We start from the raw sequence: 17,821 nt of genomic DNA, 5'->3' as shown, positions 1-17,821 counted from the left end.
GCTGGCATTACAGGTATGAGCCACCGTGCTTGGCCCTCCAGTGCTTTTCCTTAATAACTATTCCTTGATCCTTCCAGTGTGAAATGATCTCTCTCTGGCTTTTAATTTATCACATTCTCTCATGTGTTTTATTTAGCTGTTTACCTTACTTATACCTCCTTATACCTCCTACTTTGTTGGAAATTATTAAAAATAGGAACAACATATATTCCTATATGCTGCTGTAACTCAAGCAGCACCTAGAATACTCTTTTTTTCACAGAGTTGTCACCTAATTTATTATTAAGGAAAATATCAGGAATTTTAGCACTGGATTTGTATGCTTGAAAATTTCAGAATCTGATTGTGGGAAGAAATCATTTTGTTTTGAATATCATGGGATGATGTTATTAAGAACACTAGTGCTTAATTGTGATAGTATAGGTAATTTAAGCCCCACAATTAAGAAATAAGTTGAGGATTTCAGAAGACAGATAAATCAATGTATATTACACGATTTGCAAAGAGCATTATAGGTTAAGCCATCTTTGACTTGCCCTTGTTTTATTTCTTCTTTTATTACATATCTTTATATAATCTATTTAAGGAATGATAATAAAATGAAGTATAACTATTTACAAAGTTAAGTAGACTAAAGTGTCCTTGCATTTTACAGGGGTATATAAAAGCCAGGAAGCTCGCCTAATGTTACGCATATATCTTATTAAAGTACCTGCTCATGCTTCTGTGAAAAAAATGAAGGAAGAAAATTGGGCAATGGATGGCTTTGTAAGTATAGTTATTTCAACATCTGCTGCTGATTTTAATGATAAATTTATAGCTTGTTCAGGAAACGAGAGTTTTCTAAATTTAGCTAATTATGAATACATACACATACATGTATATTAGTAAATATAAATATTTAGTATTCTAAAGTACAAGCCTAGGAATACTGGATTCTGATATGCTTTGCTTACTTTTTTCGTGTGTGTATGGTGTGGGGAGTGGATGTATGCGTGTGTGTGTGGGGGGGTGTATGTGTGTGTGGGAGGGGTATGGGTGGATGTGGGTGTGTGTATGTGTGTGTGTGCTGATCTGCATTTAGTTTTTCACTGATTTCATCAAATATATTCCATCTACAGTCAGCACTATGATAAATGAATCTGGATAAAATATAATTCAATCTTTGGAACACTACTACTTAAGGAATATGCAACATATTTAGAAAGTACATCAGAAAATTAAATATTCCTGTTATATTGAAGCATGAATTTAGGCTATTTTATAAAGTCCACGAAAAGGAACTTATGTGAGCTGCTTCCTGTGGGGAGACAGTTACTGTAGCTTCACCATGGAGTCACTTCTATTAAGTGATTTATGTGAGTGGAGTTTTAAGATTGACAGTGGAAAACACAAGGGCCAGGAGTCTTTGCTGAAGAGTCAGCATGAGAGATCTGACTGTGTCCTCTCAAGTGCCAAGCCTTTTTTTTGTAAGGAAAACTTAATGGTAAAGAAGATACTGTAGTGGGTCATAGGCTACTATGTAGTAGCCTTCGATAAGTTTCAATAAGCCTTCAATAAGTTCAAGAAACCTACTATCTAGTAGGCTTCAATAAGTTTGGTTCCTGAGGAAAAAAAGCGTTCATCCTATTTCTGCATTCTGTATTCATGGAGTTGGGAACTAACTCAAATCTTCAATGCACTCAGATTGTTTAATTGTATTATTTTATGTAGGAAACAAAGTGAATTGATTCATTAAGATATTAGAGTTTGAGCTTCTCCTTAGAAGTACTTTATTTTTTAAGGTGGCCACACCCAGAGTATAATGTCTGATAATAAAGAATAAATCACTTGTTGTGAAATGTCAGACTTCCAGGGGTGGTTTGGTATCCTTTGCTTTTTAGAGTGAGGATTCAAGATTTTTACAACTTTTATAATAACATTCATGACTTAGGTAACTAATTGCCATTAATTAACACAAACTTCAGGATACATCACTTTACTACTTAGTAGTAGGAATTGCTGAAATGTAACATTTCCTATTTTACTTATGAGATCAAATTACATTATGCATAGAAAGTACCTTTTAAATATAATATTTTATACAAATGCAAGGCGCATGTAGTATTTAGCATTGGCAACATTAGACATAGCCATGAAGCCTCTGGGTCAAACAATAATAAGTATGTAGTTATTTGTCATTTGTAATGGGTTAGCTGTGGAGGCACTACTTGAGGCTGTGGTATTAAGTCCAGGTCTTCATGTCTCATCATCTCATTTTGGCACAGCGCCTGAAAGGGCACTTGCTGCCTAGAGCGTGTACTTCTCTTGTCAGAAGTCCAAAACTCTTAGAGGAGCAAGTAGTTCTGAAATAAGCTGGGATTCTGAAATAAGCTCAAATCCATTGACTTATGCCTTTTTCTTGCAGCTCAATGTAGACATAAGTCACTTATCCTACAATTCACCCACTTAAAAATGTGCAATTCAGTGGTGTTTAGTATATGCACAAATATATGTAACCCTCATCATAGATGATTTTAAAATACTTTCTTTTTTGGGGGCGGGGAAGAGTCTAACTCTGTTGCCCAGGCTGGAGTGCACTGGCATGATCTCGGCTCACTACAACCTCCACCTCCCAGGTTCAAGCGATTCTCCTGCCTCAGCCTCCTGAGTAGCTGGGATTACAGGCACACACCACCACCTCTGGCTAATTTTTGTAATTTTAGTAGAAATGGGGGTTTCACCATGTTGGCTAGGCTGCTCTCAAACTCCTGACCTCAAGTGATTCGCCCGCCTTGGCCTCCCAAAGTGTTGGAATTACAGGCATGAGCCACCTCTCCCAGACTAGAATACTTTCTTCATGTTATAAAGAAACTCCACAGCCTTTAGCTATCAATCCCTGCCTTACATTCTCAAACCAGCTCTAAATAACCACTAATCTATTTTCTGTCTGTATAGATTTCCCTGTTCTGACTTTCATATGAATGGAATCATATAATATGTGGCCTTTTGTGGCTGGCTTCTTCCACTTGGTGTGATGGAAAGTATGGCTCTTAAGGCCTAGGCTTGCAACTGAACTATTGTCAATCCCAACCCCATGCTCCAGAGGCCCAAGCAAGTCACAGGACCAAGCCCCAATTCAATGAGATAGGGAGTAAACTCTTCTCATGAAGATTGGGGGAGCGGGGTGTGGAACTGTAATAGAATTTACAAAATACAGTATTTTTATGTTTTAATTTTTAAATGATCATTGTATTTCATCATGTCATTGCTTTTTATTGACAGCAGATGTCTTAACCTCTAAGAAATCTATAACTATATCATACATTAATAACCAATCTCTTTTTTGTATATCATAATTATTTCAAATTAGAAAATTTACTTTTGCTTTTAATGATGGAAAATTTGCACAACGTGCTATGTTTTGCAAAGGAGGAAAATATAGAAGAAAGGAACTTGTGGTAATATTCATTTCAGAAAAAAATTGTGTATTTATTAAGGCTGGGAAAACATAGCTATGACCAGTATTCAAATATATTTGGTTCTTTAAATATTTTTAGGTTTCTGCGGAGCCTGATGGAGCTACTTACGTATTTCAAGGATTTATTCAAGGCAAAGATTATGGACAATTTGGCCTACAAAGACTGGGTAATTTATTCATTTTGATTTTCATGAACTTCTGTTATTATTCCAGACATGATAAAAAAAAAGACTGTGGATTCTGTACATTAGGCACACTTACTACATTGTAAATTCTGCACTGCCAGGACTATGCATTGTTTCTTTGAAAACCCTTTTAAATAATGACATTCTTCAAAATATCGGATCTTTATGTACCAACTCTGTACAGTGTTTAGGTTTTCATGATATTTCTAATAAATATGACAAACTGACTTGCCTTTAAGCACATAAAAAGGAGAAAAAGTGATATAGATAAAAAAAGAAAATATTAAACTGTAAATTATGTTATCATATCTCATGAGAACTGTGCTACTTTTCTTCAGTTTGAATATTGTCACAGTTTTCACTCCTCTGAAAATGCAGTGACACTTTCAGAAACTCATACGGTCTGGAACGAGAAAATAACTTTGAGGAATGGGCCCCTTTTGGGGACTTGGTGCTCTTCAAATATGTAAATTTTCTGCAATGGGAAGCAAAGAACTTTGTCATTTTTATTTCCAACTCTTCTATATATATGTAAACCTTTAATGGTCTTGCAAGAATGTGTTTATACACATAGCTTTTGGTGTATAATTATCCTAAGGTCTACTGTCTCCCATTATTTATACTGTGACTGGGATACACTAAGAATAAATTCAGGCTCTAAAAATTATTATTTGACATTTATCTTTTAAGAAATTAACTTTTTTTTTGATACAGAGTCATGCTCTTATCACCCAGGCTGGAGTGCAATGGCGCAGTCTTGGCTCACTGCAACCTCTGCCTCCCTGATTCAAGGGGATCTCCTGTTTCAGCCTCCCAAGTTGCTGGGATTACAGGTCACCATGCACACCACCATGGCAGCTGTAATTAGCCACCATGACTGGCTATGTATTTTTAGTAGAGACAGGGTTTCACCATGTTGGCCAGGTGGGTCTCAAACTCTGGACGTCAGGTGATCTGCCCTCTGGCCTCTCAAAGTGCTGGAATTACAGGCATGAGCTACCACGCCTGGCCAAAAATGAACTTTTTTAAAATTTTGAACTTTTACATAGCTGTACTACATCACAGGAAAAATAAGGTGAAAACTAAGATATTAATTTTCCTTAACCTTGACAAAGGTGAGGTTTAGTTAAATGTAACTGTTTATCAAAAAGATAAATTAGCTTTCTCTACATGAAAAATAATAAGGTGCCATTTACATCACATCCTGCCTGTGTTCATCTTAAAAACAGGATGAAACACTCATTAACATAGTGCATTTACACAGTTGTGTAATTTAGTGCTGAATATTTTCATGTAATATTCTCCAAAGTGTCTCAAACACTACAAGTCTGAAGCAGAACCCATAACAAAGGAACTACTTCCTTTTGAGAAAGAACTGCTAGCTATTTCCTTTTCCCTCATTCCTGTGCAAATGTGTCGATAAACACAGCTTTTCTCATTTCCTAACTCTGCGGATGCCATAAGCATTTACTGAGCTTCAAGTAGAATACTTGTAATCCTGTGTCTTTTTGCCTCTTACATCGACCTAAACAAGTTCTGTTAATTTTCATTAAGAAATCTTCCTCAAATCTATTGTCCCATGCACTTCCTAGCTTCCTAGTGCTCTAGTTTAAATTTTAATTCCTTTTTTTTTTTAATCTCGATTGTCACTACAATTTTCTAACTACACCTGATTCCAGTTTGTATTCCCTGAAGTCCATCCTACTACAGTCATGTTCTAAACCTCATGTCATATCACTGGGTCTTTTGTTTCTAAACACCTTCAGTTGTTCCTCACGGAGGTGGATAGTAACTCGGGCCAGGCGCCATCGCTCATGCCTGTAATCCCAACACTTTGGGAAGCTAAGGCAAGTGGAACTCAAGAAGCTAACTTGAGTTCAGGAGTTCAAGATCAGCATGGGCAACATGGTGAAACTCCATGTCTACAAAAAATACAAAAGTTATGGCCGGGCGCGGTGGCTCAAGCCTGTAATCCCAGCACTTTGGGAGGCCGAGACGGGCGGATCACGAGGTTAGGAGATCGAGACCATCCTGGCTAACATGGTGAAACCCCGTCTCTATTAAGAAATACAAAAAACTAGCCGGGCGAGGTGGCGGGCGCCTGTAGTCCCAGCTACTCGGGAGGCTGAGGCCGGAGAATGGCGTAAACCCGGGAGGCGGAGCTTGCAGTGAGCTGAGATCCGGCCACTGCACTCCAGCCTGAATGACAGAGCGAGACTCCGTCTCAAAAAAAAAAAAAAAAAAAAAAAAAAAAAGTTAGCCAGGTGTGATTGCATGTGCCTGCAGTCCCAGCTACTTGGGAGGCTGAGACAGGAAGATCGCTTGAGCGAGGGAGGTGGAGGCTGCAGTCAGCCATGACCACTCCAATGCACTGCAGCCTGGGTGACAAAGTGAGACGGTTTCTCAAGAAAAAAAAAAAAAGAAAAAAAGAAAAAAAGTTTGGATTCGTCAGAATGATATTTATTCCCTTTTATAGTCTAGCCATAGTTTATTGTTTTAATCTCCCACTCCTATCTCGTGTCAGTGCTTGTCACATCCACTACCTAAGTCACTTACCTTCCCACTTCTAGGCTTATGATGATTTTTCAAGTCAATGTTGTATATCCTCCAGAATTACTTCTTTCCTTTCTAAAACACATTGACAGTTAATTCATGCTTGATATATACACTTATTAGTATCTCCATACGTCTTCCCACTGTTGTATAAACTCCTTAGTTCAGGGACTCTGCTTATTTTTCAGTCTCTACCCTTTCCTGGAAAAACATATCTTCTACATAAAAGGCATTGTCCAAACATATGTGAAAATGAGTCGAAGGAGTTTCATGAATTATTTTTGTTTACTATGTGATTTCCAGGTAGATATCTTGAGAATGGAAGAAATTAATTGATTCATGGGAGTAGAAATTAATTATGATAAAAGAGTTGATTTTGTATTTATAATTTATTTTTTATTTTGTAGGACTGAATATGTCAGAAGGTTTAAATACTTCAAATCAACCTCATGGTACAAATAGTAGTTCTGTGGCCATTGCTATTCTTGTGCCTTTTTTTGCACTTATATTTGCAGGATTTGGATTTTATCTTTATAAACAAAGGTAAGCTCATTGATTTTTAGCTACAAAATGTTTCCCAAATCTATTTTTCATATTATTTCTGCTGCTGTAGCTAAAATCTTAATTTCAGATTTTTTTCTGTGTTGTTGAAATCTCTGTGTGCTAACTATTGCTATAGTCATTGAAAAACTTATTTCCCCTAACCACCCCAGCAACACTACATACAAGGTAACAAAAGTGCTCTTTTAAATTGCACAAATATTCAGTGTAACCTTTCTTTTGCCTGTCAATTTCCTGACGTGGACCTAATTATAGAAGTTATTTCTACATTATCTATAATGAGACTTTAGAGACAGAAAATCTAGGTTAAAGTTTAAATTGAAGAGGTAATATCTACTGCCAGATACATTTAGAAAACTAGGAAGAAGCTTGTGTTCAAACCTCTTAGTTCACATAAAAACACTAACTGATTTTACCCAGGCAGACAGATGGCAAAATCCTCTAATCTACTCATTCATCTTCTGTTGCTTTTTGGTGAATTGTAATTAATATATTTGTGATAGATCTAATACATAGCTGTACATATTATTAGTAGATCCTGTTCTCTCAGTCCATTACAAATCCTGGTGAGTGCTTTACTATGTCTCACTATTTGGGACACTCCCTTATTAAGAGAAAATATGTGGGTAGCCAGATAATTAAATGACTATAACCTAAATCCCTTTCCTCCAAAATTGATTTTTTTTTTTTTTTTTTTTTTTTTTTTGAGACGGAGTCTCGTTCTGTCGCCCAGGATGGAGTGCAGTAGCACAATCCCAGCTCACTGCAAGCTCCACCTCCCGGGTTCACACCATTCTCCTGCCTCAGCCTCCCGAGCAACAGCTGGGACTACAGGCACCTGCCACCACGCTCGGCTAATTTTTTGTATTTTTAGTAGAGATAGGGTTTCATCTTGTTAGCCAGGATGGTCTCAATCTCCTGACCTCGTGATCCAACTGCCTCGGCCTCCCAAAGTGCTGGGATTACAGGTGTGAGCCACCGCAAAATTGATCATTTGGGGTCATTCTGCAACATCTAAGAATGATTTATTTAGTATTATATAAATGCGTACTGCAAGTGAATTACCAGCTACTTAGGTCTAGCCAATATCAGATTTTATTGATAGATAAAGAATAATCACTAAATTTATTTATAGGACAACCTATGTCAACTTTTTAAAAATTGTGGTAAAATAGATATGACATAAACTTCACCATTTTAACCATTTTAAAGACCACAATTCAGTGGCATTTAGTGCATTTGCAGTCCCATACAACCGTCGTTACTGTATATTTTCAAAATATTTTGGAACCCCAAAAATGCCAAAGGGAAACTGTACTCATTAAGTTGTCACTCCTCACTCCTCTCACCCAGTTGCAGGTAACTACAAATCTGTTTACTTGTTCTGCATATATTTTACATAAATGGAATCATACAATATGTGACATTTTGTATCTGGCTTCTTAAACTTAGCAAAATGTTTTCCAATTTTATCCATGTTATAGCATGCATCAGTAATTCATTATCTTATATGGCTAAATCATATTCCATTGTATGGATGAATGTGTCCATTCATCAGTTGATGGACATTTGAGTTGTTTCTACCTTTTGACTACTGTGAATAGTGCTGCTGTACACATTTGTGTATAAGTTTTTGTTTGAACACTTATTTTCAGTTCTTTTTGGTATATACCCAGGCATGAAATTACGGGAATATGTGGCAATTCAATGTTTAATTTACTGAGTAACCGTCAAGCTGTTCTACACAGCAGTGGCACGATTTTCCACTACTGTCGACAATGGATAAAGGTTTTGCTTTGTCCAGAGCCTAACCAACACTTGTTATTTTCTGGGTTTTGGGGGCTTTTGTTTGTCTTTTGTTTTTCATTATAGCCATCCCAGTGTATGTGAAGCTTTATCTCATTGTAGTTTTGATTTCCATTTTCATAATTATAAGTGATGTTGAGCATCTTTTTATGTGCTTGTTGGCCCTTTGTCTATCTTTGTTGAAATGCCTATTCAAGCAGTTTGTTCATATATAACTTGGGTTGTTCGTCTTATTTGATTGTAAGAATTCTCTATATATTTTAGACACTAGACCCTTATCAGATATGTTTTGGAAACATTTTCTCCCTTTCCATGGGTTGTATTTTCACTGTCTTGAGAGTGTTCTTTGATGTACAAAAGTTTTCCATTTGATGAAGTTAAATTTATTTTTTTTCCTCTTACCTGTACTTTTGATGTTAAATCCAAGAAACCATTGCCAAATTCAAGGCCATGTGTTTTTCCTAAGAGTTTTATTGATTTAGCTCTTGTGTTTAGGGCTTTGATTCATTTTGAGTTAAATTTTATTCATGGTGTGAAGTTTTAAATCTTGATGATATTTTCCTTCAAGTTGTTGTTGAATATCAAGAAAGGGCAATTATTTTGTATCTTCATGATTATTACCTAATCAGAAGGCAATGATGTTGCTTTTGGTTTTTATTTTAGATCTAGTTTTGAAAAAAAATGTGATCCAGTAGAATTATAGTATTAGACACACCTAGTAAGAGCAAGTTATTAGCTTTCTCCCAATAACCTAAGGTAGTTTCTTTTATAATTATTGTCATAGAAATCACCTAATATTTTGGAAATATAGATAAATTCAGAAAATGCATTAGTGACAGTAAAATAATATAATGGCATTACAAATTACAATAAAATTAATAGTTAAAATTTGATTGTTCAGTATAAACAACACCAGAGTTGAGAAACGAATTTATTTTAAGATATATCCGTTTTAGGAATTAGGCCCCAGAAGCAAATAGCAGCAAGTCTGTCTGTCTTCCATTGCAAATGTGAGCAAGTTATATATGCTTTGTGGGAAAGATAAACAAGATTAGCATTAGTCAAAGGTGGAAGAAATAAAGAAATGAATCAGAATTTCAAGACCAGCATCCTCAACCAACTAACCCAGAATTCATGTGTCTGGTTAACTTAGTGTCAGTAATCTTTTAGAAATTATTTTCACTACTTGAGTATGAGTGTAGCCATTTCTTCTTTGACTTTTTGAATTTGCATACTTTAATGTGTACCATTTAAAAAATAAAATTGAGTGTTCATGTTTTGGGATACTCCAAAGTACCTTTCCAAATTAAGCCTCAGCATTAATTGTGTACTTTTCAGGGAATCTCCTTCTCTTTTTAGTGTGGAAGCGACTTTTAATTCAAGTTTCAGATTAAATTTTACCTCCTAAAACATACTTTTTTCTATTACCTTTCCTAAAGTGGCTTCCAGTTACTTTTCATATTAACCATTTTCCTTTTCATCATCATAATTCTCATTAGCTACTATTTTTGGTTTTATTTATTTTAATTTATTCTTGTTTTCTATCACTACAGTGTGAACTCCCTGAAAGTAAAGACTAGTCTTTTAAAAAAAAATTATATACCCAATGCCTAGAATCATGACTGGTGTGTAATAGATGTTCAGTAAATATTTGATGAACAAATAAATAGCAATGAGACTTAAATCCATCATCATTATTTATACCATAAATGATAAGTCATAATAATTCCTAATTTTGTAGTAAAAAAATTTATTATAGCCATCATATCATTTATTTATATTTATGTTAATAATATTGATGCTGTATATAAATATGTATTATATATAAAATTAAAAGTCACTCAAGTTTTTAAAGTAACAAGGAAATTGTTCAAGATTGACTTACTGTGTTTATGATGTCTCAATATTTTTAAGTTACATTATTTGCTAATGCTGTACATTACGTTTGAGCTGTAGTCTGGTATTTCTGTAAGAAAGTTAACACATAGCTAATCAATGTTCTCATCAACAGGACTGCACCTAAAACACAGTATACAGGATGTTCAGTTCATGAAAATAACAATGGCCAAGCAGCTTTTGAAAATCCCATGTATGACACCAACACGAAGTCAGTGGAAGGGAAGGCAGTACGATTTGATCCCAACTTGAACACGGTTTGCACAATGGTATAACGAGGCAACAGAAGCTTGGAAATCGACACACAAAACAGTGCACATTTAGTTCACTGCTAAAAAAAAATTAAAGCACACTTTTCAGGACTTGCTGGGTCACCTTTTCCTGAGGAATGATACAGAAGAGTGTTTTTTCATAAACTGGACCATAATTCTTCATGTTTACCATGGAGAGTTTTACAGAAATTTGGCTGCACTCTGAGAGTGCTTACTCACAGTTTATTTGCTTTTTTTAAAAAGGAGATTATTCTAAAACATAAACTTATTTGCATATATTGGAGGAGCATCCACTATCAGTATTTCTGTGCTTTATAAACTATATTAGAGGGACTGGGTTTAAAAAAAAAAAAGATATAGGGTAGAAATAAGAGCTATACTTACAAGAGTCAATAGATCACTGACTTCTCTTTAACTGTCCTGAGCTACATCATGCCCACAAATCTGTCTTTCATTCCACTCTATCTGCCATTCGTTCTTGTTAATTGAGACATTGTTTTCCTTATTTAAGATTGAGTTATGACTTTAAATGTTTACGAGCTAATTTATGTCTCAGAAGAAATAAGGTTGCCCATTCCAATTTGAATCTTTCTGTTTTTTATTCTTTAGTATTGTATTGCTCTTCTTCTTTTGGACTGGTTGTCATAGTTTCTGCAAATGGCAAGTTCATTGTGCTACTCTCCCGATTTCCCCATTATGGAGTAAACAGTATTATTCAGTGAGCTATGGGGTAGTGTTTAACTCCATGCTTCAATATGTTTTTTTCCTATTTATTTTTATTATTTTTTAATCCCAAATGTGATAGTAGCTTCAATATGTTTTGTCACCCAAAAACCATTTGGCTGGCAAAAATTGTCTAGAAAGATTATTATTTTGCAGTTATCTGAGACACCAAACTTACCAGCCTTCATTTTACAATATTTTTGAAAGACCAAATAAAATGTCCTAATAATCTACTCTATTTATATCTACATTTCCTTCCAGTTGAGTCTTCAAATTTACTGTTATTTTGACACTTTTAACTTTCATTTAACAATGGATTAGAAAAACATTTTGGTCTAGCCATTAAACATAATGACTGAAAAAAATTGTTATAAATCACCAATATAAATTTATTGCCTAAAATTGTGGACTTATCATATTTTTATATATTTTTAAATTTCCATACCTTTATTCTTAAACACCAAGTTTCAGATACAACAGGTTTCTTTCAATGTCAAATTAAGATATGTATTTGTAAGTTATTGGTGGCTCATTTAAACTGTATCATACAGCAATGCCAGCATTTTTATTTAATAGTTCATTGTCTTCCTTTTATAGCATGTTTTACTTCATTGAATGAAATCATGTACCCAGTGTTAACTCTTTGTTGTTGTCCCTTTCAAATATGGATAACTCTGTGAACAGTCTCGACTTTTTGTATCATGAGACAGAGTGCCTAAGAGAAACCCTTGCACCTGGGAGCGCTGCTTGGATCTATCTCTACAACATTTAGTGAATTTCTTGTAAACCACTTTGAGATACATTGTTTTGGAAATTCATACAATTTTCTCAACATTGTACTCTACTGGCAGGATGCAGTTTTAAATTTTATGCCATCAGTTATTTATTCTTGTTTATTCAAATGACTGCAATAACAATGATTCATTCATTAATGTTAAGGCTAATACATTTAAGATCTTGTTTAAACAATGTTTCTTCTGCAACTGGCTACTCCTCTTATATTAATGCATACACTTTTGTAAAGAAGTATATTTTTATGAAAAGAAACTTTGTAAAAGTATGATGTAAATTTTCAGTGCAATGTAAACAAAATAAAAATGGATAATTGCTTTTGTAAAATGTGTTTTTTCTTCCCCAAAATAAACTGCAACTGTTCAGGTTAGTAAAAGAAATGAACAGCGCACATTCATTTGTTGTTTTTAAAAGTTCCCAAACTGCATATTCTATACATTTAGTTAGCAACATAATGAAATATGAGCGTTTTTCTTCTTTAAATTCCATACTTCCTCAATTATGACACTTTTGGGAAAATTGATTCTAAGTAAATACAGTAGTAACATAAGAACTTCATCTTATGTTGAATGAGTGGTTTGCTAGAAAAAGAACAAGAATCCCATCTTAGAAGTTTCCTTAAATGCTAATATTTAACGGTACGGTCTAAATTTAGTTACATCTGATGATTTCTAATATGTCTGTAGTATATTTTCATATAGATATGTTATACTCTTTAGACATGAACTCAAAACTTTTTGAATAGATTAAACTGATACTCAAAAACAAATATATTTTTGTCAGGATGGAGGATTTCCACAAATAAATGGACCGTGTAAAAATTTGTATTCAAGAAACTTATTTTCTATAAATTCAAATTACAAGTTACTAAGTTCAATTTTATTAGATAACTCTTTTTTTACAAAACACAGTGTCTTTATATTTTCAGAACCTCAAACTCCAGACTGTATAGTCTATCTCTGTTTATTACACTTTAGCTTCAGAAAAGTATGGTTCTTGACAGAATTGTAGTTTCTTTTTTAACTTTGTTACCTCCATCTTTCACTCATTTCACATCTATAATTTCACTTGTTGTTCTTCATCTTTTTTTTATTCTACTTTGTGTTTTTACTTTTCCTTTTTCGTCCACTTTTTAATTTCTCTCTTCTGCTGTTTTTCTTTCTTTTTTTATTATTATACTTTAAATTCTGGGATGTATGTGCAGGTTTGTTACATAGGTATACATGTGCCATGGTGGTTTGCTGCACCCATCAACCTGTCATCCACATTAGGTATTTCTCCTAATGCTATCCCTCCCCTAACCCCTCAGCCCTTGACAGGTCCCAGTGTGTGATGTTCCCCTCCCTATGCCCATATGTTCTCATTGTTCAACACCCACTTATGAGTGAGAACATGTGGTGTTTGGTTTTCTGTTCCTGTGTGTTAGTTTGCTGAGAATGATGGTTTCCAACTTCATCCATGTCCCTGCAAAGGACATGAACTCATTCTTTTTATGGCTGCATAGTATTCCATGGTGTATATGTGCCACATTTTCTTTATCCAGTCTATCATTGATGGGCATTTAGGTTAGTTCTAAGTCTTTGCTTTTGTGAATACTGCTGCAATAAACATAAGAGTGCATGTTGTCTTTACAGTGGAATGATTTATAACCTTTTGGGTATATACCCAGTAATGGGATTGTTGGGTCAAATGGTATTTCTAGTTCTAGATCCTTAAGGAATCACCACACTGTTTTCCACAATGGTTGAACTAATTTACACTCCCACCAACAGTGTAAAACCGTTCCTGTTTCTCTACATCCTCTCCAGCATTTGTTGTTTCCTGACTTTTTTTTTTTTTTTTTCTCTGAGATGGAGTCTCACTGTGTCACCCAGGATGGAGTGCAGTGGGGAGCTCTCTGCATACTGCAAGCTCCCCCTCCCATGTTCACGCCGTTCTCCTGCCTCAGCCTCCTGAGTAACTGGGACTACATGTGCCCACCACCACACCCGGCTAATTTTTTTGTATTTTTAGTAGAGATGAGGTTTCACCATGTTAGCTAGGATGGTCTTGATCTCCTGAACTTGTGATCTGCCTGCCTTGGCCTCCCAAAGTGCTGGGACTACAGGCGTGAGCCACCGTGTTTCCTGACTTTTTAATAATTGCCATTCTAACTGGCGTGAGATGGTATCTCATTGTGGTTTTGATTTGCGTTTCTCTAATGACCAGTGACGATGAGCTTCTTTTCATATGTGTGTTGGCCACATAAATGTCTTCTTTTGAAACTCCCTTTTCATGTCCTTTGTCCACTTTTTGATGGGGTTGTTTTTTGTTTTTTCTTGTAAATTTGTTTAAGTTCCTTGTAGATTCTGGATATTAGCCGTTTGTCAGATGGATAGATAGCAAAAATTTTCTCCCATTCTCTAGGTTGCCTGTTCACTCTGATGATAGTTTCTTTTACTATGCAGAGGTTCATTAGATTAATTAGATCTCATTTGTCAATTGTGGCTTTTGTTGCTATTGCTTTTGGTGTTGTAGTCGTGAAGTCTTCGCCCATGCCTATGTCCTGAGGGTATTGTTTAGGTTTTCTTCTAAGGTTTTTATGGTTTTAGGTCTTAAGTTTAAATCTTTCATCCATCTTGAGTTAATTTTTGTCTAAGGTGTAAGGAAGGGGTCCAGTTTCAGTTTCCTGAATATGGCTAGCCAGTTTTATCAACACCATTTTTTAAATAGGGGATCCTTTCCCCATTGCTTGTTTTTGTCAGGTTTGTCAAAGATCCAATGGTTGTATATGTGTGGTATTATTTCTGAGGCCTCTGTTCTGTTCCATTGGCCTATATCTCTGTTTTGGTACCAATACCATGCTGTTTGGGCTGCTCTAGACTTGTAGTACAGTTTGAAGTCAGGTAGCATGATGCCTCCAGCTATGTTCTTTTTGCTTAGGATTGTCTTGGGTATACAGGCTCTTTTTTCTTTCCATATGAAATTTCAAGTAGTTTTTTCTAATTGTGTGAAGACAGTCAATGGTAGCTTGATGGGGATAGCATTGAATCTATAAATTACTTTGGGTAGTATGGCCATTTTCACGATATTGATTCTTCCTATTTCTCAGCATGGAATGTTTTCCCATTTCTTTGTGTCCTCTTTTATTCCTTGAGCAGTGGTTTGTAGTTCTCCTTGAAGAGGCCCTTCACTTTCCTTGTAAGTTGTATTTCTACGTGTTTTATTCTCTTTGTGGCAGTTGTTAATGGGAGCTTGCTCATGATTTGGCTCTCTGTTTGTCTATTACTGGTGAATAAGAATGCTTGTGATTTTTGCACGTTGATTTTGTATCCTGAGACTTTGTTGAAGTTGCTTATCAGCTTAAGGAGTTTTTGGGCTGAGACAATGGGGTTTTCTAAATATATAATCATGTCATCTGCAAATGGAGATCAGTTGACTTCCTCTCTTCCTATTTGAATACCCTTTATTTCTTTGTTTTGCCTGATTGCCATGGCTAGAACTTCCAATACTGTGTTGAATAGGAGTGGTGCAAGAGGGCAACCTTGTCACATTCCAGTTTTCAAAGAGAATACTTGCAGCTTTTTCCCATTCACTATGATATTGGCTGTGGGTTCGTCATAAATTGTTCTTATTATTTTGAGATATGTTCCATCAATACCTAGTTTATTGAGTGTTTTTAGCATGAAGGGGTGTTGGATTTTATCTAGGGCCTTTCCTGCATCTATTGAGAGAATTATGTGGTTTTTGTCATTGGTTCTGTTTATGTGATGAATTACATTTATTGATTTGTATATGTTGAACCTGCCTTGCATCTCAGGGATGAAGCCAACTTGATCGTGGTGGATAAGCTTTTTGACGTGCTGCTGAATGCAGTTTGCCAGTATTTTACTGAGGATTTTCACATGGATGTTCATCAGGGATATTGACCTGAAATTTTCTCTTTTTTTGTTGTGTCTCTTTCTGCCAGGTTTTGGTATCAGAATGATGCTGGCCTCATAAAATGAGTTAGGGAGGTCCCTCTTTTTCTATTGTTTGAAATAGTTTCAGAAGGAATGGTACCAGCTCCTCTTTGTAACTCTGGTATAATTTAGCTGTGAATCCAACTGGTCCTGGGCTTTTTTTGGTTGGCAGACTATTAATTACTGCCTCAATTTCAGAACTTGTTATTGGTCTATTCAGGGATTCGACTTCTTCTTGGTTTAGTCTTGGGAGGATGTATGTGTCCAGGAATTTGTCTATTTCTTCTAGATTTTCTAGTTTATTTGTGTAGAGGTGTTTATAGTATTATCTGATGGTATTTTGTATCTCTGTGGGATGAGTGGTGATCTCCCCTTTATGATTTTTTAATGTTTCTATCTGATTCTTCTCTATTTTTTTCTTTATTAGTCTGACTAGCAGACTATCTATTTTGTTATCTTTCAAAAAACCAACTCCTGGATTCATTGATTTTTTTGAAGGGATTTTTGGGTCTCTTTCTCCTTCAGTTCTGCTCTGATCTTAGTTATTTCTTGTCTTCTGCTAGCTTTTGAATTTGTTTGTTCTTGCTTCTCTACTTCTTTTAATTGTGATGTTAGGGTGTTGATTTTAGATATTTCCCACTTTCTCCTGTGGGCATTTAATGCTATAAATTTCCCTCTAAACATTGGTTTAGCTGTGTCCTAGAGGTTCTTGTACGTTGTGTCTTTGTTCTCATTGATTTCAAATAACTTATTTATTTGTGCCTTCATTTCGTTATGTACCCAGCAGTCATTCAGGAGCAGGTTGTTCAGTTTTCATGTAGTTGTGCAGTTTTGAGTTACTTTCTTAATCCTGAGTTCTAATTTGATTGTACTGTGGTCTGAGAGACTGTTTATTATGATTTTCTGTTTTTTGCATTTGCTGAGGAGTGTTTTACTTCCAGTTCTGTGGTTGATTTCAGAATAAGTGCTCCATGGTGCTGAGAAGAATGTATATTCTGTTGGTTTGTGGTGGAGAGTTCTGTAGATGTCTATTTGGTCCACTTGGTCCAGAGCTGAGTTCAAGTCCTGAATACACTTGTTAATTTACTGTCCTGTTGATTTGTCAAATATTGACACTGGGGTGTTAAAGTCTCCCACTATTATTGTCTGGGAGTCTGAGTCTCTTTGTAGATCTCTAAGAACTTGCTTTATGAATCTGGGTGCTCCTGTATTGGGTGCATATATATTTAAGATAGTTAGCTCTTCTTGCTACATTGTCTTTACCATTAGGTAATGCCCTTCTTTGTCTTTTTGAGCTTTGTTGGTTCAAAAAAACTCTTATCAGAGACTAGGATTGAAACTCTTGCTTTTTTTTTTTTTCTTTCCATTTGCTTGGTAAATCTTCCTCCATGCCTTTATTTTGAGCCTGTGTGTGTCTTTGCACATGAGATGGGTCTCCTGAATGTAGCACACTGATGGGTCTTTGCTCTTTATCCAATTTGCCAGTCTGTGTCTTTTAATTGGGGCGTTTAGCCCATTTACACGTAAGGTGAATATTGTTATTTGTGAATTTGATCCTGTCATCATGATGCTACCTGGTTATTTTGCCCATTAGTTGATGCAGTTTCTTCATGTTGTCTTTGGTCTTTACAT

General features: G+C 35.4%; 1 protein-coding gene across 6 annotated transcripts in view; it reads left to right on the top strand.

Annotated features, from left to right (window-relative positions):
- The window catches only part of CSMD3 (CUB and Sushi multiple domains 3), a 1,225,248-nt gene extending 1,212,673 nt beyond the window's left edge, over positions 1-12,575 (top strand). For all 6 annotated transcript variants that reach the window (XM_045398613.2, XM_045398612.2, XM_045398610.2 and 3 more), the window contains 4 exons: positions 656-768; positions 3,540-3,627; positions 6,606-6,741; positions 10,577-12,575. In XM_045398613.2, coding sequence (XP_045254548.2) covers positions 656-768; positions 3,540-3,627; positions 6,606-6,741; positions 10,577-10,736 — 497 coding nt within the window. In that variant the 3' untranslated portion in view covers positions 10,737-12,575. The remainder of the gene's footprint in view (positions 1-655; positions 769-3,539; positions 3,628-6,605; positions 6,742-10,576) is intronic.
- The last annotated feature ends 5,246 nt before the right edge of the window (positions 12,576-17,821 follow it).

Source organism: Macaca fascicularis, chromosome 8 (assembly GCF_037993035.2).
Source record: "Macaca fascicularis isolate 582-1 chromosome 8, T2T-MFA8v1.1".
Lineage (NCBI taxonomy): Eukaryota > Metazoa > Chordata > Mammalia > Primates > Cercopithecidae > Macaca > Macaca fascicularis.
The sequence above is the reverse complement of the archived record's forward strand: the minus strand, read 5'-3'. Positions and strand labels throughout refer to the sequence as shown.